The 26,244-nt window shown below is 35.7% G+C and overlaps 1 protein-coding gene across 3 annotated transcripts in view; it reads right to left on the reverse strand.

The window, feature by feature from the left end:
• Positions 1-764: 764 nt before the first annotated feature.
• The window catches only part of ZFC3H1 (zinc finger C3H1-type containing), a 37,763-nt gene continuing 12,283 nt past the window's right edge, over positions 765-26,244 (reverse strand). For 2 of the 3 annotated variants that reach the window (XM_416097.8, XM_040669655.1), the window contains exons 7-35: positions 25,953-26,053; positions 24,934-25,137; positions 24,189-24,353; positions 21,435-21,572; positions 20,935-21,053; positions 20,458-20,604; positions 19,257-19,431; positions 18,954-19,085; positions 17,713-18,261; positions 17,526-17,635; positions 16,978-17,109; positions 15,792-15,913; positions 15,318-15,419; positions 14,796-14,909; positions 13,705-13,888; positions 12,965-13,151; positions 12,323-12,514; positions 10,456-10,693; positions 9,174-9,279; positions 8,894-9,092; positions 8,326-8,420; positions 7,265-7,375; positions 6,785-6,889; positions 6,531-6,696; positions 5,734-5,834; positions 4,500-4,601; positions 3,873-3,912; positions 1,733-1,795; positions 765-1,608 (exon numbers count right to left, since the gene is read on the reverse strand). In XM_416097.8, the coding sequence (XP_416097.4) occupies positions 1,471-1,608; positions 1,733-1,795; positions 3,873-3,912; positions 4,500-4,601; positions 5,734-5,834; positions 6,531-6,696; positions 6,785-6,889; positions 7,265-7,375; positions 8,326-8,420; positions 8,894-9,092; positions 9,174-9,279; positions 10,456-10,693; positions 12,323-12,514; positions 12,965-13,151; positions 13,705-13,888; positions 14,796-14,909; positions 15,318-15,419; positions 15,792-15,913; positions 16,978-17,109; positions 17,526-17,635; positions 17,713-18,261; positions 18,954-19,085; positions 19,257-19,431; positions 20,458-20,604; positions 20,935-21,053; positions 21,435-21,572; positions 24,189-24,353; positions 24,934-25,137; positions 25,953-26,053 (4,337 nt within the window). In that variant the 3' untranslated portion in view covers positions 765-1,470. Of the gene's footprint in view, positions 1,609-1,701; positions 1,796-3,872; positions 3,913-4,499; positions 4,602-5,733; positions 5,835-6,530; positions 6,697-6,784; positions 6,890-7,264; positions 7,376-8,325; positions 8,421-8,893; positions 9,093-9,173; positions 9,280-10,455; positions 10,694-12,322; positions 12,515-12,964; positions 13,152-13,704; positions 13,889-14,795; positions 14,910-15,317; positions 15,420-15,791; positions 15,914-16,977; positions 17,110-17,525; positions 17,636-17,712; positions 18,262-18,953; positions 19,086-19,256; positions 19,432-20,457; positions 20,605-20,934; positions 21,054-21,434; positions 21,573-24,188; positions 24,354-24,933; positions 25,138-25,952; positions 26,054-26,244 lie in introns of all 3 variants that reach the window. The other variant, XM_015282977.4, reaches the window with a different exon arrangement.

Genomic DNA, 26,244 nt, shown 5'->3' on the forward strand with positions numbered 1-26,244 from the left:
AATGAATGGGTTTGAATCTGCTCTCTTGATACTGGTTTTGCAGTCTGCAGGAAAACCTGGCCATTAACGTGGGTATTTCCAATTTTACTTTAGTAATTCATTCTTAAATCTTTTTATACATCTTTATTATTTATGGTGTGTAATCATCGTCCATTCCCTTACATGAAAAATAGTATTTCCCACTTCTCTCTCCTTTAAGAGAGCTGCTTTATGTATAACTTCACAGACAGGTTTTGAAAACTACTAAAATTTTGTGTCAGAAGCCACTTTTTCCTGATTTGCAAACATTTAAGACCACTTATTCTCTGCTTCAGTCACCTATGCAAAAGGTAACAATCCTTTTTTTAATGTAATTTTGCACATATGAAAGAACAGGCAGAAAGGCAACCCAATGTGAACACCACCAGAACAAATTCAGTAGGTTGGTGCTATCCCTCTGCAATGCATGCAGTGCCTGTGGAAAGAGGGCCTCATTTCATTAAAGCTGAAAATGAAAAATATAAAGCATACTTTCCCTTACTGATGTGACATTATTGAAAGGAAAATGGGACAAATACATCTGTGTACCTGAGGCAAATGTAAAAAAACCTGAAGATATGTAGTTATTCTACATCCACAATACGTAACTCAACCACACATGCTTATATTCTGATTAAAATATAAGCAACAGAATATTTTTTTGTAACATTAACTGAAATTGACAACGTCTGCAAAAGTAACTAATGCAACATGGGTGGACCAATACAAAACAGATCAACATCAGCTTTCTTTAAACTGTTAAACTTTATTATAAATTAAAATTTCTTTACAAAAATTGCACATAATTGACCACTCTTAGGTTCTGATGCACTGGCATTTGCAATAGTTTCTTTAATCTTCAAGTTTAATAGTCTCTGCCATGAGTCCAATGCAGAAAAGGGCAGTAAGCAACCCTCTTAGAGCCTTCAAGTGCAACAAGCATACTTGTGGCCACGGCAGTTACACTTTCCTTAAGAGCGGCTGCTTTTGTTTTAAATCCTGTAATGAAAAAGTCTCAAAAAAGGTTTAAAAAAGGAAAAACCCAAAGTGGACTACTTGCTTTTTACTGTAAACACAGCCCAGTAAATTAATCCCAAACACAGATCTCTCAGGCATCAGTGAGAGTGTCAAGTGAATCAGGAACAGCAAAACAAAGAAAACAAAATAAAAGAAAAACATGAAAAATAATGTCTGTCATTTTGATCAACTATACTTACGTACATGATGCTATGACAATCTGGCAGAACCCAGAAGCGAGGCCAGACAGGAGTTCATTTTTCCAGAGAGGAGGGTCATGTTAATTGTTTCCAGCTTCATGGAAAGCAGACTGGAGGCTTGATATGCTCAGCAATACTCATCTGCCTTATGCAGATCTTAGGCATAGATCAGCCTGAAGAATCATTCAACTGATTTTGGCATTTAACAGAACTTATGGCTGACTGTACCCAGCGTTCAGAGATTCTTGCATTCTGTTCTGCAAGTGTTTAAACTTAAAAGCTCATCTAGGCTGACTCCAACCTCTTGGCACTTGGATACTAGTTTTCTCAGGTTATCAGTTTTACCTCCTCCTGACGCTTCAAACAAGAGTTGCTGCAAGAGATGGGGAAGCAGATATAAGATTTAGCCAAAGCTTGAGCATCACCACATCTAAGGATATGGGATATGCAGAAAATTATAGGAAACCTCAAACTGAATCATAAGGAGAAAACATTACATCTTTCCATAGTGTTGCACATAGAGGTAACTTATGAAGAGCTCTCTGATATAAATGATGGACCTGTAAAATAAAAACAAATATTAAGTCAACAGAATGCTGTGCAAAGTCATTGATTTAAAGCTCAAAAATCAAAGTAATCCACTTTTTTTTTTATCAGAGTTTTTCAAGCATTATGATGCTACCAAATGAAAAGGCAAGTTCATGTTTGACCTTAATTCTGACCCTTGTATGTACACAATTAATTGCATGAAGACAACTATTTTTCTTTACAAGACTCTTGCCTTGCTCATTGCACAGGATGGAACATGCTCAGAGAATAAAGCAGCTTACTCTGTCCCTTTCACCTTTTAATTCCATAGGTTTTCTCCTATGACATCTATCATCTACGCATGCTTTAACATGGCTTGGCTTATGTGCCTGCAACACTGAAACAAAATGGCAATTTTTGCTTGTTCCTTGTTTAGGTTTTTATTTTTTTTAAGCCATTTTACATCTGGAAAGAAGAGAACCAAAAAGGCTTAATGCAAACATCTGCAGAAGCCTCCTACAACTACTGCTATTTCAAGTACCAACCCTAATCAGAGTGTAATCGGTGGAGTGGTTTGCTAGCATTTAAAGCTTTCATAACCATTTGTATATTCTCTCAGCAATCCTATAAACGAGCTGCTGAAGGGAATGACAGGTTCTCCAGGGCCAGGAAATCCAGAATCTGAATCATAACCCACTATTCAAACAATATTTTATTTGTTTACAATAAATTACAGTTATCTGCAACTGTCACTGGTTTGTGCAGTTGTCAAAGTGCTCACTACGTCCCTAACTAGGCATTTCTCCCCTCTCCTCCACCCTCCCATCCCTCAAAATAAAAACGAATAACTGCACTTTGTGTGCCTGTTTAAGTGATTTTACTTCACATTGCATGGTTAGTCAGGTGGTTGCAGAAGAAAGCCATGTGATTTCTTCTGGGTGTAATCCAACAACAGTATTTTACATATGCTTTATTTCTAACTGGTTCATCTACTTGAGAGCCCTCTTCTGAATTCATTTGAATTATTTTTCCAATTGTATAACTAAATAAAGCAGTGGCTTTCTAAGTCAGTCTTACTGTATGTATGTAGTGCCTGAAAATGTACTCCTCCTAATACAATGACTGAAGCAGGGATCTGTGACTAATTGCAGATGACACAAAATCAATACAGAGACAGAATTAAGGTTGAGTATGCAACCATGCCTTTGATGTCTCCTGACTGAACTATTTGATCTTACCAACTAAATAACTGCCTCCTTGAGAGCATTCTTTTTTTAATGAAGCTAAGAGAGTAAAAAAGGAAAAAGACCTCATAACTGAATATAACAGTAGCCATGCTACCCATTATATATCAGTTAAAGCCTTGTTTTAAAAGAACTACTGACAGAAGAGAAGGATGCTGAGAAGCAGATCTACAAGAATGACATATAACGTGAAACCACAGAGAAGCAGCTCAAATGCCACAACCAAGTGGTGAGCCACAAACCCAGGGCCTCCTGGATCCCCTTAACACACAGCATCTTTCCACAAGCATAACATTTTGAGTGACAGCAACAATACCAGGAGGATCCATTCTGTTTGAGCTGAAAAGTGACTCCATTGCTGTGCCAAAAGACACTTATTTGTGTACAGAGGGATGAAAACACTCTCCACACAAATACCATACATTAATAAATCCATTATTTTAGGAAGAAAAAAGCAGATGGCTTTCAGGGAGATTACTGCTTAAGCCCTCTATATACATTTGCTTGGCAGAACCATCATCCCAACTCCTGTAAACAGTAGTTAACATCTTCTAGCACAAGAAGCCTTTTATCCTTCTGTTGTATTTGAAATGCCAGTCATCTCCTCCAGGTTAAACAGAAGAAAGTAGAATATAGGTTCCTCAATAGAGGAAAGATACAAGAAGTACTAAAATATAATCCTTTCCACTTCAAGTGCTAAAGGTATTTCTCACACTTGAAGCAAATGCTTCGGTGTTTATACACAATATTTCAACTATCAAGAAAAATCTTGAGTTTAAGAGGACCATTGCTTTACATAAAGCAAAGGAACAAACAGATCTACAGAACTTGTAATTATTCATTTAAGTAAAGTGCATTGACTTACTTCTCTTTGTCCCATTAGAAAGCACTCGGCAGCAATGGCTCTGAGAAAAAGAAACAAAAATATTTATTCTTGAATTATTTTAAGTGCCATTATCGGCAAAATACTGATGTGGAATGGATCTACAAATTCCTTGTGAAGAAACTGACTAACTTCCAATGATATTAATCTACAGTGAAAAGACAGAAATAGCCATTTTTTAAAAACAATCTTACATGAGCAAGACATTTCAGTGGTTCCCCATTATGAACAAACACTGAAGAAAAAGATCAGTTCAGCATCACTGGATAATGGAGATTACTGCTATTGTGATATATAAAGGGGAGGGTAGAGAAGGGGAGACAGAAGTCAATAGTTGAATTAAAAAAGGCAACTTGTAAATACATCATTCATCTTTATCTGTGTAATATCCATTCACATAAGCTTCTCCAAGAGTGAAATTCCATTCACTTGTAACTGCAAAGACATGGCAGTACCTTGTCTGTTGCAACAAAGTAACTGTTTATATAAAATAATGAGAGACTTCCAGCACAAGCCCAATTCAAAGGATGTTTCAGATTTACCTTTGTGATGTAAACCTTATAAACAAAAGTAATATCTATGAAAACAGATGTATGACTGTAGCATTACATTTTCCAGATGGCCAGGCATGTTGGGATATTATATGTAAACATCTTGGCTTGCAGTTTCAGTATTTGAACATTGCTCTCCTCCCAGTATCGCAGAAGTAGTCTGTAAAAGGCATTCATGAGAAAGGAACACTGCTCTAATCACTGGAAGCAGAAAAACAACGCAAAGAAAAACACACCAAATATTATACCTAATCTCAACCAAGAGCTGCAGGTAAGAAAAAAAGGCAAGGCATCACACAGTACTGACTGAGAATGTTTTCAGAAAAAAGATGCATGTTAAGAGAGTACCAATATAGTATAAAAATCAGAGAGAAAATATGATCTTGGCACAGTACAAGATGCATTTTTAGCAACTGTTCATTTGAAGGAAGACAAATTACTTCTGCAGTCATGCGACTACAAGCTACTGTGCAGTCAGTTCTGCTCACCCATTTCATGTGCTGTCAATTTGGCCTAAGGAAGCTGTGAGCTCCACCTAGGCAGAATTGCAGCTTGGTTTAAAGCACAGCCATTCACCTTCCTATGCCAAGGTAAGTGCGTCATATTCTCTCCCTGTGCCAGAACATACTGCTTTAACATCTAGCTTGGAAATCTCAGCAGCCCCTACTGATGACAAACAGTAAGCACTCAGGGACTTTTCAAACTTATTCAACAGAATGTTTGAGAGTTCACAGCAGCTGAATGCACTGAGATGAGTCTTCTAATCCTGGAAGAATACATTTTGAAATACCGTTCAGTAACAGTGTGATGTTTACTTTAATTGCTTTCGTTTCCCATAACATCTTTCCAATGTTATCTGGAAATCACTTTCTAAAGTGATTTGTCTTTGCTATAAAGCACCAAGCTTTAAGGTAACACTATTATATACTGGTATATCAATTTCATTTTGCTCTACATTGGAACTATACTTAGAATAAGTACAAGATTTTAATATACCACTAACAACTCTCTATAAACTTGAAATTTTGACATTTGGGCTCATGCAAAATGGATAAATTTATTAACAGTTCCTACATAATTATAAACTCTGTAAATAGACTAGAATTCTGTAAAATACTAGAAAGAGATGGAGAAGATGCCAGAAGGCACAATATACCTCAAAAAATGCAGTATGAGGAAGAGGTTTCATTTCTCTAGTAGAAATCAAATCACATGCATCTTGTAATCTTGTACAAAAAAGCAGTTATTGTACTAACCAGGTGTTCATCTTGATTACATGTATTTCTACATACCTCAGTGCAAGTCCAGGATTAGCAGGCATGGTAGAACAAAACCTTTCCAAAGTTTTGGAATGTTGAGATTTTGGAATACAGCTCAAGTAGAAGAAAACTACCTGTAAAATTTGATATATAAATATTAATCTGCTTTATAGATGTCTAATTTTGCTAAGAATAATGGAGAAGTAAACTATAAACTTTGTGACCAAAATAATTTAACACCCACAAATCTTATCCCCTCAGTGGTACAGGAATCAATTCATACAGAAGCTAATACTACTAATATTTTAGTCCTTCCAGCTCATATTAAAAAGCAAAAACAAATGCACTGGGTGCTAGCATAATGGGACACGGGATTTACAGATCCAGAATAAAACTTACTGAAGTGCTCATTTTGACCTTCCCTTACTATTCTATTTCTTTCATTTCTCAACCACTGTAATAAAAACTAACAGCTTAAAAACTGTTTTCATCCTCCAGTGCTAGAGCTCTGCAGAGCCCTCTCACTCAACCATCTCTTCTCTCCTTAACAGTTTCCCTTTTCACAAAGAAAAACAGTTTGCCATTAAGAGCTGTATTCACACAGTATCAAAACATGTCACTTATTTAAGCTTCTCTTATCCTTTATTCAAGAAGTCACTGCGAGATACTTCCCTGCTTGGAACACTATACTCTCTTCAGATATTTTTTAATTAATTCCTAGCTGTCAGTGTACGTATAGTACTAAAGCTGTATTTTGATGATTAGAAATACTTGTCAAAAGGATATCAGTCTTTTTGTTTGATTAAAAATGCCCACGCAAATGTTTTTACCTTGTTATGAAACTCGTAATTGGTCCAATAATCAGCAGCACTAAAAGGAATTGGGTATCGTGTGGGGACCGTAACCAGACATCTGTTCACTAAGTCAGTAAAAACCTTGAATTCCTGAACTTTGTTGCTGGATCCAACCACCTTGTTATTCATAAAAACAAGGTAACTGGAAGAAAAGAAAAAAAAAAGATACTTCTGGTGGCCTTCACTGAATAGTTTGGAGATTAAACTACTTTCCTCCCCTAACAACTTACTCCATCCAGATGTTCTGAACAATTTCCTGCTGCATCACCGCACCAAGAGCTGCTTCATAAGCATCCAGTGCTTCACCAACACTTGCATGAAGAGACTGGCACAAACTGTTTGTAAAAAAGTTATATGTTATTAACACAATGCACACATTTCAATATTAAGGGTTAGAAACAAAGAGCTTTCCATTCTGAGATAAACTGAAAACTGCTTTTTGGTTCAACTGCACAATGGACTCTTTATCAGACAGCATATTAAAATGGCTAAATCTCAACTGCTTATAAGGAATAACACGACCTATACAGTTTAAAATGCAACACTCAAATTGCCTTCTATTCTTGTAATGTATCTCTTATTACTAGCAAGAGTGCTCTGACAAAACCTGAAGGGATACACCCTCAGTAAATGATTAATGTTCTGCAACTGAAAACTCTATTTACTGAGACCCACTAGCTGTTTTTCAGGAATACTTAAGAAAGCCTCACCAGTAGATCTGCCAAAGATAGGGGATTTGCTGGTTTACAATGTCGTCTGTAAGATGCTCTTTATAGAGAGGTGCTGTAAATTCAATTGGCATTGGAAAATTCAAGAGATATCTAAAAGAGAAGAAGTGGTAATAAATGGCAACATCCCTTTCATGCTGAAGATTCCTACACGGACATATCATTTAGCATAGAACCTCAATTCAGGAGATGTATTAAAAAGATGCATCTACTGTTCTAAGAGATTCGTTTAATGCTGGCCAGAGAGATTTATCTAAGAAAGTATCACATAAAATTATAGAAATAATTTATATAGAAAGCATTCCATTACGTGATGACACAATAAATGTTTCTTTGGCACAACTATCCCATAAAATACATCAAAACCTAGGATACAATTACCTACTGTCAGCTACACTGCACTGCAAACATTAAATTCAATGTAAACAAACACAACCAGGAATAAAAACCTACCACCCAACTTGGAGATAAAAACATTGTATGGTCTTATCTACATTTAAGCTTCAGCAAATAAGTTCTTCCTTTGAAAGCCTTCAAAGGCAGCTACCTTTTACAGACTTCCTGAAGTTTTCAAGTATGCAAGCTTCCTATAGTTAAGCAGGTGCCCAAATTTTAGATGGAGTTTCAGCAGACTGGTCACCAACCTGCACTTTGTCATCAACAACAGTCTGTTCATGAAAAGCACAGACCCCTCGACGGAGGCCTTTTGTAAATGCCCTAAATATCAAATTTAAGGTATGAAGTTTTATGCTTCCAGCTTTGAAAAAACAACTTAGGCATACAACATTTGACTGATGCCCATTTTCCCCACATTCAGATATTAAACTTGCTGTCTGTTTTGTCTTTTTTCATCTTATGGCTTTGCAATTTAGTTATGAAAGCATAAACAACTGACACAAACCTTAGAAAATATCAAAGCATAATTCACTGAACTTTTACTAAGGCTTGTCAAGCTAAAAGCAAAAGAATTCCAGACTGTCCTGTTTTTCAAGAAAATGTCAGTATTACCAAAACTTGCACAGAAAATAATATCATAAACATACCTTAAGAGATCCATGGAATCATGCTGTTGGTAGGTATTCTCAAAGAAAGCTGCCACAAAATCTTGCAACAGTGGAAGAACACTGTCTGATCTTTCCTGTTTTTTGTTGGTTTTGTAAATTAAAAAAATTAAATCAGACATAAACCTGAAGCTGACAAGAAAAATTTAAGCACAATAAATATTAAGTGCTGTCTATCTCTGTAATGCTCCTTTACCTTCAATCTCTCAAGAATAATATTTAATTAAGTCAGTTGGCAAGTAGAAGGAAAAAAGGAAAAGTCATTACAGGACTTTACTATTACTGTCTTGTTCTTGCTAAGATACTAAGATTGGATTAGACCAAATAGTTTGAGGAATAAGTTTCTCCATGCATACAATTCCTTTGGTTACATTAAATCTTGTCACTAATCTTGGCAGCTCTATACTAAATTCATAAAAAAAAGAACAAGACATTACAAAAATATAATGAAGATTAATCAGTTTGATTAAGTGTATGAAATGACATTCAACCCCCAAAACTTTTATAAAGCCAGCAGACCAACAGAAACAGTTTTGGGATGGGATATTACCTGTGATGTAAGGAATTTACACAACTGATAAAAAATTTCTGCATTCTGGGTATTCTTCTCAAATGCTCCAATCCACACTCCATAGGCACTTTCACTCTGCTCCATCTGCAAATATAAGGTGGCCAAACTCTCCAAAAGCAGACAGTTGTTAGGGCAGAGCTCCAATAAAGATCTACAAAGTTCTACTGCAGACTCCCACCTAAGATGAAAGGTAAAGGTTAAGTTTTTTAAAAAAGTAAAGTTAAGCACTCCTAACTGGAAGTGTCAGAAAGCATCTTACCTCTCAAGAAGCTTCAACAAAGCTATCATGTTCCTATAGAGAGGAAAGCATACAGCTATTCTTTTGTCAGCCTCAAGGTTTTCATCAGTACATGTTTTGACTGCATCTTCAAAACAAGAATATTACAATTAAGACCTGAGACCTCAAGTAATGTCAAACATTACTTAAAGCTTTAACATCCCCAAAATTATCCCTTAATCACAAAAATACAAAAGCATGGGAACTTCTGAGAGTGATACTCTCATGTGTTACTAAAAACAGGAAGATGACTACTGTTGGGAAAGTTTGTTTTTTTCATTAACATATCACAATGAAGAATGAAAAAAAACTCTTTCAGGAGTTTCATCCCTCATTCATTTAAAGACAACAACAAAAAAACTCAAATAGAATAGGAAACATCCTACCAGTGAACTATTCAAGCTGACAGTATATCATCACCTACTTAAAACTACATAGCAGTAACTCCAGTACAGCTGCTGAAATCAGTTCTATTGAGGTAAGAACTAATATGGCCAAATTCTTTTTACATTGAGAAAAACAAAGTTACTAAATTCCAATACTAAATAACAGGTTTATCTATCATGGCTAGACTACCTCCACTCAGGACTTGTATCTACGAAGATAATGCTTGAATATTTACTTGCACACCATATTATCATCTGCAGCATACTTATACACCACAGCAGTTCAGTATTAGTGAAGCTAGCACGCTAAGCACTGACATTCAAGCAGCACGAGTATAAAGTCTCCCTCTGGCAGTGCCCATATCCATTCAATTTCTTCTAGTATCCTCATTAGACATCTTTTAAAAAATTACTCTGTTTAAATAAACTCCAAATGAAGACAAACAGAGGTTTTGCTCTGCATCTTCTAAGGAAGCGTACTAATCTTCCACTAAAATAGCTTTCCAACTGATATACCCCACTAGGGATGGGGGGGAGATAGAGAGGTAATGAGCAGAGAAGCCTGGCTTTTCTAAGTCTACACAAAGAAGCTTGGCTGTCACAAGCTACTGTTCCCTATCCTTATAGAATATCATAGTTCAGAGAAGAAAAGCTACAACTTTCAACCACTGATGAAAAAGTGCATGTATTAAGTATCTAAACCATGGAGTTTCCTTATTCTTCCGTGCAAATCAAGATGAAATACGCACTACATTTAATCCCAGTGGTTTAACATAGCAGCAATATCACACCACCAATGAAATTTCAGAAGTTGTATAATATTTTTTCATCTGTAACAAGTGAGTAATGTATTGAGTAGTTTACCTCCTTAATCTTACCTTCAAACATAGCTAACAGTGTATCAGGATCAGTCTTCACATCTTGAACTGTTTGCCACGGTATTAGAAATGGCTCTTTGTTCATTATCCTTGAGGGACCAACGTTAGCTGGATCATAGAACTTGACTGGGAGAATGTTGAATTCGATTAAATGTATGTAAGACAGCCAAGCCAAGCAACGGTCACTTAAAGTAAGGCGTTCTGATATTATCTTTTCGTTTGCTGATTTTAAAGCGTTCTGTAAAGGTTAGAAGAAATACATCGTATGTTTTAACCATAAAATCTTTCAGATATAAGAATGAGGAAAGGAAACAGGAAAAGTTCTAATGTTCCAAATATTTCCTATGGAGAACAGGAAATAATTCATGCCCAATCAAGATTAAATTTGGCTTAGTGAACGTATGACTGTATTCAAGAAATACACAACTACATAACTTCTACTAATTGTTTTCGAGAAACTGATGGAGATATTTCTTTTGCAAATGGAACAAAGAAAGATTTTGAAACATTGCATCTCCCAATGCATTTTCAAGCAGTTTTCTGCTTCTCACTAATATTTCCAATACACTTTTTTAACCAATCACATGCAAAACTGAAACAGTCCAGTTATACTGCGAGATCTCAAATAAAATCATTAGAGCAAGCAATGAGACAAAATCTAAACACAGCTGCTCCTGAAACAGAACAGAATGTCATGCCTAGAGATATGCCAACCTTTTTTTCTGGAAAAATAAAAGTACTTGAAAATTTAGGCAAAATTCTGCAAAGTACTTCTTGAGTAAGAGGTGAAAACTGAAGTTTCAACATTTCGCTTATCTACTCTTCAAAATATTTTAGAAGATTTTCTTTCAAGTTTCTAAAGAGGAGTATTACCACTCAATATCAAGCAGTGTTTTCACCTAGAATTTTTCTCTTATTAAAAAAGGTTAAATAATCCCTCCTCGCTATAGTCTTTTTTCAGTGACACATTACAGGTGAACACCTACAAAAAAGTGCTTTGGTGTAATACTTTGAGTAAAGGTAAGAGAAACCAATCCATGTTCTCTCCTCAAGTACTCTAGACTTCCATTTCAGCACAACACAAACCGAACTATCAGTACTACTGCCTTCAGAATAGCTGTTGGAGTAAGTCAACGCAGCATTATTATTTTCTATTTAAAACTGAACTAGAAAAAAGCATTTACAGCCTTAAAACAACCAAGAAAAATGTTTTAAGATATAGCGAGCAATAAATGCCCCCTGCTGGCAGGAATGAAAACCTCGCAGTTGAAATTACCACAACTCCAACTTTCAGGACTGATTCTCACTTTCCTCCCCAGCTTGTGGGCTACAGGTCAGCAACAGCAACCTGAATTCTCTCTACAGTAATAATAAAAGCCTGAGATAAAACTTTACAGTTCACAGGATCTCCAATACCTGAGATTACAGTCCCCAATTTTTGAAGCAGGGGCAAAAATGCAAAATAACAACATGACACTACATCCTTCCAAAAAAACTGATTTGATCATTTCTGTAGCAACAAGAAATATCTGAATACCTGAGGCGAGACACAATTCACAGGTCCCTAAAGAAGCTCTCTACTGCTAACCAGAAATTAGAAACAAAAGCAATTCCCTAGAAGTATCAGGAAACACAGCGCACACCCTAGGCTATTAGCAACCCAATGCAACAGAAAACATGCAACAAAGAAAATAAATGTATATGAAAATTTGCAATTATATTGCATTTTAAAAGATAAGTCCCTAGGAGACTTCCTCTAACAAATATAAGATGCAACAGCTCTTCTAAAGTTGATACTAACAGAGTCACATACATTAGAAAGATCAATGTACAAAGATAAATCCTAGGGTGGTAACTTGGAAGTTACCTGCAGCAGCAGAAGAGCATTCTGATATCTTCCTGTAAACAAGCTTAAGTGAACTCTGTACAGAAGAGTCTCTAGAAGCTGAAATGATAAGAGATTGGGATTTTCCTCTCCCTCGGTCACTTCCATTAGGAACTGCAGTATCCTCCCACATACATAGTCTTTTCCATCAAAGGAACTCTCCAAATTCAAGAACTAGAGAAAAATAATTTACATTAAAAAAAAAAAAAACACCTGCAGAGCTTCAAGGTTAACGTTTAAAACATGAATAACATACTTTGAATAATGTATTTTACAATTGTTCCACCTCCCCACATACCAAAACCTCAGAAAACACTTAAAATATTAATGATCAACTTCTAATGTCCTTGTGGACATTTAAACTTTGCAAACTTATGTTAAAAAAAAAAAACAACCCAGCAAATTAAACATCTTGATTTTAAATGACTGATTTTCCTGAGGAAAGAGTGACTATTTCTACAAACATTCTGCCAACAGAACTTTGAATTACTTCATTGTGAACACTGCAGAACTTTCAGAAAGTCATTCTACTGGCTTAAGACAAATATTTCCTTTTTCACTTCCCTATTTAACATACACAATTTCTACAGTAGGAAATGCATACATTTGAAATTTTTTACTCACTGTCCACCAGATCTGATAGGATGCAGCATATTCCACTGCTGTTTCACACATTTCCTGTATCTCCTCCTTTGTTCCTCTTTTTGAGAAGAGTCTGAGGTAATGACACCAAATCTCAGGATTTTCTTTGTTGTTCTCGAGAGCTCGAGCCAAAACATTTAGAGTAGAATCCAAACACTCTGACGATGAGCTGTAAAAATTGAAACGACAGTACTTAAAAAACAGACTTACTATGGGTTACATTATCTTCCATTATGTTTTCTCCTTTTTTTTTTTTTTTGGTCTTTTTCTTACTATGGTCATGATTTAGAAAGCTTGTTCTCTTCAGACTGATAACATTCTCTTTGTACACAGGCCATCCCATTCCTATCCTACTTGTTTCAGGTGACCCACTCTCATGGTTACCACTGCTGAAATGCATCACCCATCACCTCACTGTGATCACATCCACTGTTTAGTCTCCATGAACATGTTTAGCAAGCATCAATGGGTGCCATTTTTTCCACACGGAAAAATTTAATGACACACCTTTGCTCTGTATCAGCACCATCTGCCTCTGACATGATGTGCCAACATAATAAAATAGGAAGCATTACTTGAAGAGCAGCTCTGCTCTTTTTTTTTTTTAAATCTGTTTTTAAGTAATGAATTATTAGTATCTTCATTGAAATGTTCCTTAACATCAGAGAAGAAGCTTGATTACAGTTGCATGGGTAAAACTGAAATGTGAAAGGCAGACTTACCCTTCATTTTGGTTCAAGTATTTATATGCAAGTTTAATCCAAAGCTGTACATTGCAGGGGTTTTCTTGGACGCTTGCCTCCAGGTTGGAAATGTCATCAGTCTCACTTGTGAAATATCGGATATCATCTGGAGTCACAACAGTATCAAGAGCTGGAATTCTTTTCTTGTGTTCTGTAGGGTGGGCTGCAAATGAAAAAAAATCTCTTTTCAAAACAGAAGTGACTCATCACTGTACAGTTCATACTAGGAGTGACATTTATGTATACTAGGTGTAGCCACAGTCAAGAGCAAAATATGGTTACTTCAGCACCTTAAAAATTTAAAACTGTGTAACACATAGAAAATTGGTTATATTTAACATGTGAAGACAAGAAGTAAATAGCAATAAGGACTGTTTCTTTGGCCAAAAGACACCAACTAAGTGTCATTAAGAAATGGACATCTATGTCAAATAAAGGATTATCTCAAAAAACATTTATTCATGAATACAGAGAATGCCAAAGAAATCCCAAAGCTCCCACTTCAATAATTCGTCATATTTCATGTTACTGATGCTCAAGCAAGCTTCCAAGTCTCAAATTGTGTTTAAGAACAGCTTTGCTTTTTACCTCCTGATCTCATCACTTATGATCAACACTGTACAAATTTAAGCTAACATATGAAGTTTGCTACTTTCTATAGTTCTGGGAAAAAAAAAAAAAAAACAATATCTTTTGGTGAAGCTCTAACATTCCAGTAATCTCTATGTTCCCTTTTGTGAAAAGATAGGTAGAAATCCCATCTAAGCTTCCAGTCACACCTTATACTAGTTTGTTGATGGTTTTTTTTGTTGCTGTGTTTTTGTTTGTTGTTCTTGGATTGTGTTTTTTTCGTTTTTTCTTAAGTCCCACACATTAAGGTAAACTGTTTGTGTCCTTACATGAAGGAACATAAGAATGTCTGCATACAGGAAATAGGAAGAAACCAAAAGAGCCAAAGAAAACATGGGTTTTTTTCAAGAATCATTTTAAATATCTGGTGTTGGGAAGAGACTGCTATGTTATTCTCTCCCCAGTATCCTTTTTTAATGGATGCCTTGCTTCTGAATTACCATATTTAATAGGTCCAGACTGTTCCTCCTCACTACTGCTGCTATCTAACAGAGGTTTTCTCCAGTACTTTGGTCTCCATTTCCTTTTATCTTTCCATGTTGTAAACGGAGGTGCTGTAAACAAGCAAAGCAGAAATTATCTTTTAGCTTTTTTCCTAGTCAATAATAAAATACCTTTGCCACTGAATATTTCAGATTAAGACATTCTACAAGTGCAATACAAACGTACAAGTGTTAAGAGTACTTATTCATATATGTGGTTCTCGATTGCTTAAGTCATATTTTTGAAATGGAAAAAAAACAAAAAATCTAATAAAACTAATAAAAGTAAAAAACTAATAGAACTTAAAAAACTGTTATATTATGGCCTTAAAACAAGTTCTATTCTTTAATCTACAAGAAGTATAATTTACCTAAACAATTTGACAATCAAAAGGGAGTATTCTTGGTTGAGAAAATCATAAAATATCAATGTAATTAAAAAAGAAAAAAAACATTTTAATTATCAAGAAAGTTACTTACTATGACCTTTACTCTCATTGACATTGCTGGCCAGAAGAACAGCCATTTGATCTACTGACATACGGTCTCTGTTTATTCCAAAAAGTTTTTCAACATATTTTTCTGAAATGAGAACATTCATGTCTTACGTAGGTAAACAAATGGATAGATAACTTACCAGCAATTTAACACAATCTATGCTTAATTAATGAAATACAACTGCTTCAAGAGGTATGCTAATTTAACGCATGTGAAAAAGAGAGGGCAAGATTTCATCCCAAGTTCTGCCCGCATCCACTGAACCACAGCAATCTTTTGAGTAAAACATTCCACAAACCACTACTGCAGTAAGCCACTACTGAAGACTGAACAAGTAGAGAAGTATTTTACACACTGCATTACATAAAAAGTACTTGTTCCCAGAACTTGTAATGGAAACTACTATCTTAGAAATAAATCTGTCAATACACAAGCAAACAAAAAATTCTTAAAAACCTGTGGCAGTGCTGATTTCCTCATCAGTGCTTTTTTCTGAACAGCCAATCAGTTCTAAATTGTAAGACAGAATATCCTGAAACAGCTGCTTTCGGCTAAGAGTGCAATCTTTCATGTGCTGCCTAAAATAAACAAAAAAGCAATTAAAATGTTTATCACAGGAAGAATTTAATAAAGTCCATAACTAGAAAGTTGTTACTAATACACACAAGGGTGAGGTAAAAAGAAGATGATAACCATGATTAATAATACAGTCTGTTTTGAAATTTCCCTTAAATGTTTCTCTGGGCCTTCTATGAACTTAAGCCCACATCAGTAACTTAATCCTAGTCTTCATGATTTCAATACAGCCTTGCTCATTAGAATAAGATTCTATACACTTGCTTTGCACTAATGGCTTTGCACAGTGTTTAAAACTTTCCAGTTCAAATAGGTTAGTTATAATAATTAAGATACCACTTTGCATTTAAAGGATCTGAAGTATGATTTGATGATTATAGCTATGGGTTGATCCAAAAAAGCTTTTTTACTGCAAAAAGGGAAATGAGCTGAAGTACATTCCTATAGTATTTTTCCAGTTTTCAAACCAAAATGGCTAACAGGTATCCAGTTGTTCTTCTGCCAATTTCTTAAACCACGCAGCGTAATGCTGTTTAACAAAGTATTTTTAATATGTTTTAACACCAAGCTTCAAAGGAGCATAATAACTGAGTATTTTACCAGAAAACCAGAATTTCTCTACTACAATGCTATTTTCTTATATAATCACTTAATATTTGCTATGTACTTTATGTCCATTTGCAGCATGATACATTTTTCACATGATTAACACTATCCATCGCCACCTGAAGATTCGTGATGGTCTAATGTTACGCCAAAGCTCTACGTAGAAGAGCTCTGAATTACAACTTAATCAAAAGGTAATATATTCTCTATTAGTCTATGCTGCTTTTTTTTTTTTTTTAATAATAAAAACCTGTATCTAAAAAGCTGTTTTTATTCATGGTTCAGATACAAGAGTTCAAATTATTTTTACTGCTAACCGGGTATTTGCAATAGGATATTTAAAAGTAACTTTCTTTTCTAAAACTTGCCCTTAAAATCATAAATGGAGACCTTCTGAAGAAAACCTTGCCTATTTTGGTCTTAAATCAGACATCTCTATGAATCAAATGAAAGAACTCACCACTGACAGTCATCATCGTTACACGTGCCTGTTAAATCAAACCGGCAGAAACACTGTTTTGGCTCAATCATATTGCTGTAGGTCACTGAACTGAGGTACAGTTTTTCCTTGGTTCGAAAATACGGACTAAACCTAAATGAAATAATGAATTATTGTGACAATCATACAAACTAAAACAGCGATTAAAGAAAACATCCTCAAAAAAATAATAATCAGTTCTTTTAGTACTAAATCTCAGTATTTCCAAAACCCTACTACCAACCAAAACCTGCAATGACCTAAAGTATAAGAGGTAGGTGGAAAACAGATGGAGAGAAAGGGAAGGGAGCAGTATTTCTACACAGATTCTGTTTTAGTATTCTATTTCCCCCTACATGGAGAATTTCAATCATTAAGTTCCCTAGCTAGAGAAAACTGCTTCAAGAGAGTCAAGTTTCTCATCACAATTCACCTTTCTGTACGTGTGCGGGTTATCAATGAAAAGCAGCATACACTTCTTTAAAAACACATACATACAGCAGTTAAACAGCTGTTAAGTGTCTCCATACCTGTAGGACTTAAATACTAGAAGAGGACTACGATATGGCCCAAACGGAAATGGTTTTGCTTCGGTTTGTTTATTCTGTGACGTAACAAAATCCATATCCACTGAAATTTCCTAGAAAACAGATGAAAAGATATATAGCAATTGCAGTATTACCTAATAAAAGCCACATTCATATTTAAAGTGTTTACCTGACCACATAAGAGATCTTCCTTAGGTGCTACAAAGGCAGTACTTTTCACTAACAGTTCTTTCAAACTGTCAGCTTTAGCATAAAGTTTTTTCAGTTCATCAATATTCAACCCAAGGAAAAGCTCAGGCTCCTCTGCTGCCTTTTTAGAAAGTTTGTTTATAGGTTCTTGTTTTGGAGTGTCCATGTGTTTAAGATTTGGCTTAGTGTAAGAACTAGATTCTCTGAAAGATCTCCTTCGTTCCCGGTTTGAATTAGACAGCACCTCATCATCAAAGTAGTTTTCTTCACTGTCCAAAGACAATTTATCCTGCGTAAGATCATGAAGTGATGGCTGAGGTAATGCAAATTCAGCTTCCTCTTCCGCCTGAGGTGCAATATCAGATTGTTCCTTGGTTTGAAGTGCACGAGCTTCTTTCAATTTCTGAATCTTCAGAGCATACTCATACTCTAGTTGCTGCAGTCGTTTTTTTTCTAGTGCAATCAGTTCTGCTGAATGCTTTTTTGGACTTGATGCAGGGGAGTTCTCCAATTTCAACATTTTGCTTGGCTGAAAAGAAAAAAATCCCTTTATTTCATTTTCACATTTACTGATGTATTGACAGGAGGCAGATTAAACATGGGCAAGTTATTTAACTCAAGAGTTATAAAAATGTTTCCAAACTCTTGCCAAGAAAACGTCAAAAAACAGCAGGAAAACCACCAAAAAGTCTCCTACAAATCAACTGGCATATATGCACATTTTTCCAATACAGATTACCCTACATCATATGTAAGACTTGAACAGAAGTTCTGAGCATATTTAAAAGGTGAACTACAAGACAAATATCCACAGGAAAAGAAAAAACAAGAAAAATTTGCAAGCGTATAGGCCTGGTTCTTCCATAATTTGTGAAGTAACAAAAATCCCATTTCAGTGCCTTTGGTAGATAGTTTAATGAGATAATTAATGTCTATAGACAACAATTTCTTTTCTTCACAGACAGAAAGATAACAGAATCTGTATCTTAATGACATTCCTCTGGCAAATATATGCAGGCTATGAACAGATTTTTTTTTAAATGCTTTTTTCTCTATTGAATTCTCAAAAACAGAAGAAACAAATAAGGAAGATTTCTCCAGTGCTTTTGAAATGTTCTCCTCTTTTCCTGAAATCTCATCTGAAAGAGGTTTCCTAATCAAAATTGCTACTGCTTTTCAAGAACAACATTGTTTAAGAGCGCTGTTTAACAGTAGACTTACTCCAAGATGTTCTTGTTCCAGTTTTCGTTTCCCAATTTCCTTACTTGCTACTGCTTTTGCTCGAGCAAGTTCCTCCCCATATTTTAATGCCAGAGCTTTTTTGACTGTTACTCGTTGTTGAACTTTATGAATCTGGAAATAAAAAACAATATGCAAGTTTTCAGATATGATGAGATAATAAAATACAGTTCGAAAACACATGGGAATGAATTAATCATTCCTCCAAAGCAAGCCTAATGTCTCCAAACAATAAAGCTTCCTACTCCAAGTTTTCTAGTTACAATTAACAAATTCAGAATTTACTTGTTCTTGAAGCTTCTTGAGAAACATCTTATTAGCATTCAAGATCTTCTCTGTTGCCTGTAGCTGTTCAGCCAGTTTGTTAATTTTATTTTCAGCAATTCGAACATTCTCTCTTTTCTTGGCTTCTTGTTGCAACAAATGTTTCAAGACAGATTCATCCTTCATCAACAGAAGTCTAGAGAAAGATAAAACACATAATGATTATTACATCATTGATCTATTTAGAAACCAAGTTGTGTTTAGAGTGATGCTTATTGACACTTCTAGCAAAGACCTAGGTGTCTCCAAATAGTCTTAACATCCGTGAGACATTAAGCATTGATATTACATAAAGTAATTCAGTGTCCAACTTTTCATCTAATTTGTATTGCTGAACAGGGAAAGGTAAGCAAGTGGCCTACCTTCAATACTCTTTTTGACATTTAGACATCCAAAAACCACATTTTGTTGCCTTGTGTTATGCAGCAACCCAATTCCTTCCTAGGCCACATAACACCTCAAGAAATTACAAGATGTAGCTTTAAAGAACAGTAAGAGTAATCAAAGATAAAGAATTTGATGGATGGAAGTAAAGGAAGAGGAGATGGAATTAAGTAAAGGAAGGGGGATGAACATGTTTCAATATAGATGTGAATACAAGTCAGTTTCCTCACCAGTCCACACATCATTAAGTGACACTGAAAGCAAGAAAGTAGGATGCAAAGTACTTATGATATTTACCATGGCAAAGCAAGGGTGAGAAGCATGGAAGAGGCATACTAAAAGAAAAGGTGTACAGGAAAAGCTTCACACAGCATGCCTAATCTGCAGAAAATACTAATTCATTTATTTATATCAAGCGTATCTCGTTAAAACATGCTATCCTCCAACTGCACTGAGCAGAGAAAAACATACTAATTTTTCCCTATTTCAGAGTTATTAAGAACAAATAAAATTCTAGTCACTGAATGTAAAAACAGCTGAAAACTGCCACTGTGAGCAAAACTATTTACAACCATATAAACACCACACTTGCCCTTCAACACAGTTCCTTCTGTACAGCAACAGAATTCAAGGCTCGACAATTCAAGACAATAAAAACACACAAATGCTTGCTGTACTTCAGTGACTACACATTAATAAACAGATATTTAGAGCTTTCGTCGTTCTAAGCAAACAAGGGAGGGCATGTGACAGAATGGCAACAGTGAAAGAGACTCACTTATTTCTCTTCAGCTTCGCTTCTGCTTCAGTAACTTGTTTTGTTGCTACTGCTATTCGCCCAATTCCATCAACTTCACCATCAGAATTTGCAGGGGATGAACTGTTCTTCAGTGGATCAGATTTAACTAAACGTTGCTTCTCACGACTAAAACAGACATTAAAAGCAAAGATTTTTCAGTAGCTTCAACATTAATTCTTAATTGTTCTAAAATCTTCAAAATAAAAAGCAGCAGTGCAAGATTTTCAATTTAAAGAAAAACCTTTCCACAACTCCGAACATCTACTGAAGGTCAGTTTGAATCTAATGATTTCCTTCAGACTCCTACAGTTGTCCTATCAAAAACCGATGGTGGAAAGACTACATGTAACAGTAAGGTCTTCAAACCTTTATTTTTCTTCTAATCACAAAAACACATTACCAAAGACCTACAAAGAATGTACATTTTACTTTAATAACAATCAAACCCATTTGTACCTAGCAATCTCTTCTTTTAGGAGTCTGTATTCTATCTTCTTATCTTCTGGTAGAGCCTCTGGAGTTCTCATTGGATCATTTTCTTTTTCTGATTTTGGAGGGGCTTTGATTCTTGAAGCCTTTTGGAAAAAAAAAGTTAAAGTCAATACTTCTCATGCAAGTTTAAAATACAGCTATTAAAACTGTTTTTCAGCACAAACTTAAAGCTGTTCAAAATTAATAAGACTTTTAACCAACTGCTTATTCTACAATTAAACATGCTTTCAGTCTGAACTGAAAAAATGGAATCAAAATATAACAAGTTGTAACAGTATGATGCTATCTTCATCAGAAAAGATTTTAGTTAGCTTATGCTAATTACAATTTGATGGTTCAGATAGGAGTAATCTACTCTTGGACTTTTCTGATGTAACCCAATTGTTTCTTGATTCAAAAAGTTTAAATTCTGTAAACAAAGCAAAATAATTACAAAATAAACCTACTGAATATTGATAGTTTACCTCAACGTTTCTCCTTGCTTCTTTTATCATAGATTCTAGTCCTCCAAATACACTGTTTGTTGAGTTAGATGGCTCTCCATCAGACTCACTATCATCTGAATCATTTAACGTAACCACAACAGATTTGTGTTTTGGAAGCTGTGTGGAAGAAAAAAATATATGAAAAACCTACAAAGAGATAATTGAACACATTTACTAGAAAAAGGCAGTTAAAATTCTTTATGATCATCTTATACAAGATGGTACACTAATTCCATGCTGTATGAAGAAAAGAACTTGTGCATCTCCCCTAGCATCCATCCTTCATAACGTAACATGAATGATACATCAACATTTTCATCCTACTCCCAAGTACCTATAGCATATTTGTAGCTTCATGGTCATAATACGTGAGTCGCAAATATTTCACTCCTATAATTTCATAAATTATTTCCATTTTAAGGAGAATTATCTACCACTTAAAAGCAGATTTTGTAAACAAACTGAAGGGTAACAAGTCTACCCTAGAAATGCTGTAAGAACTGAAGGGTAATGAGTCTACCCTAGAAAGGCTGTAAGAAGACGTTCAAGACTAGGACTCTGTCACACACTTGGAATGCCTCGTCTCACCCACAGCTGGAGTTAGCTGACCTCACAGTGAGCTGCCCAAGCAGAACACAACTGTACACAGAGAACGCAAGCTCCAAGATTAATCACTTTTTGACAGCATTACTAATTGAATCAGCACAAAGAATGATGTAGAAACAAGAAAATTAGATTAGCCTCAGATGTTCTGAAGCTGCAGTTGGAAAATAAGCAACTTCAGTTCACATTTCCAGGACCTACATTCCCATCTCCCAGTAAAGGTCAAGTGAATTAAACACAGATATAAGTTTAACTTTTACATCAGTACAAGACACATCTAAAGTTTTACATGCTTTCTAAGGCACACACCAAAGAAATCCTCCACTTTTAAGGGGAAAACAAAGTCCTCTTCTTCTGATATTCTCACAATAAGGATCATATCCACTACTTCTGAATGTACCATAGTTGCAATATCTGCACCACCACAGCTGGTCTTAAAAGCACAACTGAGCTTTCCACCCTTCACCACATCTTCAAATGCCCAATATATCACTTCCCTCTCACCAGCTTTCTGGTATTCACAGACCAAAGCTGCCAAAATGGTTTTGGCACAGTAGGGCAGCACAAACTGTCTCTAATTCTCCCCTTCGTTTTTCTTCCAAGAAAAAGTTGACAGTGGGAAGGGTCAAATCCAGCTTTTTTCCAGGTGCTACAGCAATGCCTTTCATCACCACAACTTACATGAGACATTTACTACGTTACTCAAACTGCCTGACAGCTCCCCAGTGACACCTCTCCCTCATTTTCGCACCCTCAGTTAAGCACCTCTCATTTGTGATATAATGCAGGGCAATAGAATAAATGGTTATTTAAGGGTTTGTTTTTTGTTTCATCACATGTTTAGTATTTAAACATGGATAAGAGCACTTAAAAATGCAAGCAAGGGTGAAATGATTGTAGGAAGGAATAACAGGCTCAAAGATAACATGTTCCTCCAAATTTAGTAAAAATAAATACAAAGACATCAAACACTGATAGAATCATACTGCTCACTACAGATCCTGCAGAGTACAGGAAGCCAAGTTTCCTAAGACGTGTTGTTCAAGGAATTGCTAACTAGCCACTTCTTCACTGCCAAAAATAGAACAGCATATTACATGGACTTCAATTTGGCACAACACAGGCAAACACTTTTTTTATAACATGCTTCCAAGATGTTTGCAGACACCACAAATCAAACGCTAACTGAAGTTAGACATACTATTCAAATGAAGTGGACTGGAGCTAACGTAACGAAGTCTGCTGCTGTTAAAAGAGGAAAACACCCTTTCCTCCACCTTAAACTTGCACTGACAGACATGCCACCTGTCACCAGTTCTGGGCTGATGCTTACATAGTTCACTGAAAAAAAAAGAAAAAAGCACACTACCCAAACCCCACCACCACCTCTGCAGAAGAAAAAGTTCTTTCCACCCCTTACAAAGCTTAGTTTTCTCACTAATGTAGAAAGTTAAATAAGGAACAGAAATGACACTCCAGATCACAGTTTACGAGGAGAGATACCATCTGACCAGAAGCAAGAGAAAGACCACCTTCTGAGGGGAAAGAGCAACTGAGGATTACTCTTACAGCTACTGAAGGGCACAGAGTTTCAGTCTGTGCTAATCTGAAAAAGGAATTAACTGAACTACATCTAGAGTCTTACAAATCCAAGCTTCATAAACCTGAAGTTTCTGGAGCTTTAGCAGAGATCAGCTACATCTACACTAGCAACAGCAAAAGATCTGTATTTCAAGCATCTTGAAGTAAACTGACACTAGCCCGGTTCCATGTAACAAACACTGCTGCTAGACTTCAATAGTACACTCTCTCAACCTACTAGTTTGATTTAACAGAAATGATGTTCCTATCTACAGTGAAAAGAGAAACACATTTCCCAGTTCAGATAAGCATGGGTGTGTTTTGATGCTTCCTCAAGCTGTTAAATTCTTAATTCAGCATCAACTTATTTCTAGAAGAGAACATGGATTAAAGTTAATATTGATTCAAATGTTTAACTGAAGCTCCACCATTCCATCCTGTATACCTAGTAAAAAATATTAAAAAAAAAAAATCTATTTGCTTTTCACCCAAACCGAATTCAACTCCAATTTGCAGTCCTGTTAAGAGAAAGCACCAATATTTCCTTACTGTGATCACTGCTCGTGGAGGCCTTGGTACTCTAACAAACTTTGTATTTTGTACCCGTGGCTGAGATACAGTATTAATACTGACAGCAGACAGATTGCTTCTTGGCACAGATTGCAAATTATCTGGAACAGGAGGGGAAGGAGGACCGCTGTTACTTGAAGTTTCCTAACAAAATAAAATAAAAATAGTCATAAAAATAGGCATTACACACAGGTATTTTACAAGACAAATGTAAGCATAAATAATATTGCCCAGATCATTGTTTCAAGTTTGAAGACATGCATGAAACAGACTATCAAACTATATAAGATAAAGCTTGTAACACTGCAATAATGCCATAATATTAAAACAATCCCAATCTCCAAAACCATAAACCTTGCTTCTCAAAAAAAGACTACACACACACCAATCACATTATCTTTTAGAAGATGCAGGCCTCCCAACTTCTCTCACTGTAAGTTTGAAATTAAGTTAAGCAATAAACAGTTTTGCAGAAATTCCCCATTTCCTCCAGCATATTCAAGTTTTTGGTACTCAGGAGTTTCATAATCGCTTCATAAATAGTAACCTGCAAGTTACAATTCAAAGGATATCCCTGGAGTTGGTTTTACTTTGGTTTCTTGTCAGGTGGCAGAAATTGATTTTTAAGAAATCGGAAAAGCAGCCTTCAATCCCCAGAACGTCACATGTAAGTTTTGGTCAAGATTGCCACCTAGAGGTTTACATTTAAAAACCAATGGAGTACCTCAGATCTGAAAGCCCGTTTGTTAGCTAGAGACTTAAGTAATTCTTCTCTTAAGAGCATCTCCTCTTCTTCCTCCTCATCTGCAAATGGAGGTTTTGGTGGCTGTTCGGGTTCTTCAGGTGGAAGAGGTGGAAGGGGTGGCGGTGGCTCAAGAGAAACACAAGAAATACCCTCCATATAAAGTTGGCTCAAAGATGGTAGAGGCTGAGAGAAAAATGAAAACAAGAGTTTGAGGCTTCTGAAGCTTACTATTCCTTTATGCAGAGATTATGCTATCTAAATTATTTCATGGTTTAAAATTAAACTGCAGTGGATTTAGACTAACGTCAAAGGCTGTAGCTAAATGCCTGTAATAACCCATAAAAGACGGAAAGAACAAAGTTACATTTGGAAGGTGAAAGCAGTGCAGGTATACAGCTATAAATGAAAATTCAGAACCAGAGATAGTCTAACCACAAAAATATAGTTGATCCGATCAGTTAGGCCACTGGATTGTATCCAACTGCTTAAAAAGCAGTCCCAAAAAGGTTTTACAAGTTCACCTTGCCAACAAAATTCCACAATTCTTCACTGAAAACAATTCAGAGGGCATCAGAACAGGGAAATGCAAGTGTCTCCTTTCCTGTTGCTTTCCCAAGAATAAAAAAATCAGTCACTGAAGAGAAGTGGTGGGAGACAAATTTCCATAGGTACTCTGTGAAACAAAGACTGATAGCAACAGTCAAAAGGCACAGAGCGTGAAAAGACTGTTATAAACTACAGGGCTTTTTCCCCCCCAGGTAACAAACTTATTTGCTGAGAAACAACATAGCATCACTAAACAAGAGGAAAATTCTATTGGATACAGAAAACTTCAACTGAACAGAAACTTCGCCATTCAAAAAAAAAAAATCAGATAATCAAATCAAGTCATCAAATAATTTATGATTAAATTTATGTTTGATATAACTCTAGCGTTAGAAATAAGAGAAAATGAGAATTATTATTTTCTGAAACACACTCCTTTCAAGGTTACTTACTGGAATTGGAGGTGGCAGTGGCAAGGAAATTGGTGGTATTGTTGGAGGTGGATAATATCCTACTGGACACTCAAAGTAAGGAGGTTGGGCTGGAGAGGAAGCTGTAATAGAAAGAAACAATTCAGTGTAAGAAATACTAAACTCATGCTTTTACTAAAACACATTTAATGCAGCAGCAGCACATTATTTCCTTTTAAATAATCAGCACTTTGTACGTCAGTGTGAAATGCAGACAATGCATTTAATTCATGGACACACAAAAAAGTTATATATGAAATGCAAGTACTCCCAA

Source organism: Gallus gallus, chromosome 1 (assembly GCF_016699485.2).
Source record: "Gallus gallus isolate bGalGal1 chromosome 1, bGalGal1.mat.broiler.GRCg7b, whole genome shotgun sequence".
Taxonomy (NCBI): domain Eukaryota; kingdom Metazoa; phylum Chordata; class Aves; order Galliformes; family Phasianidae; genus Gallus; species Gallus gallus.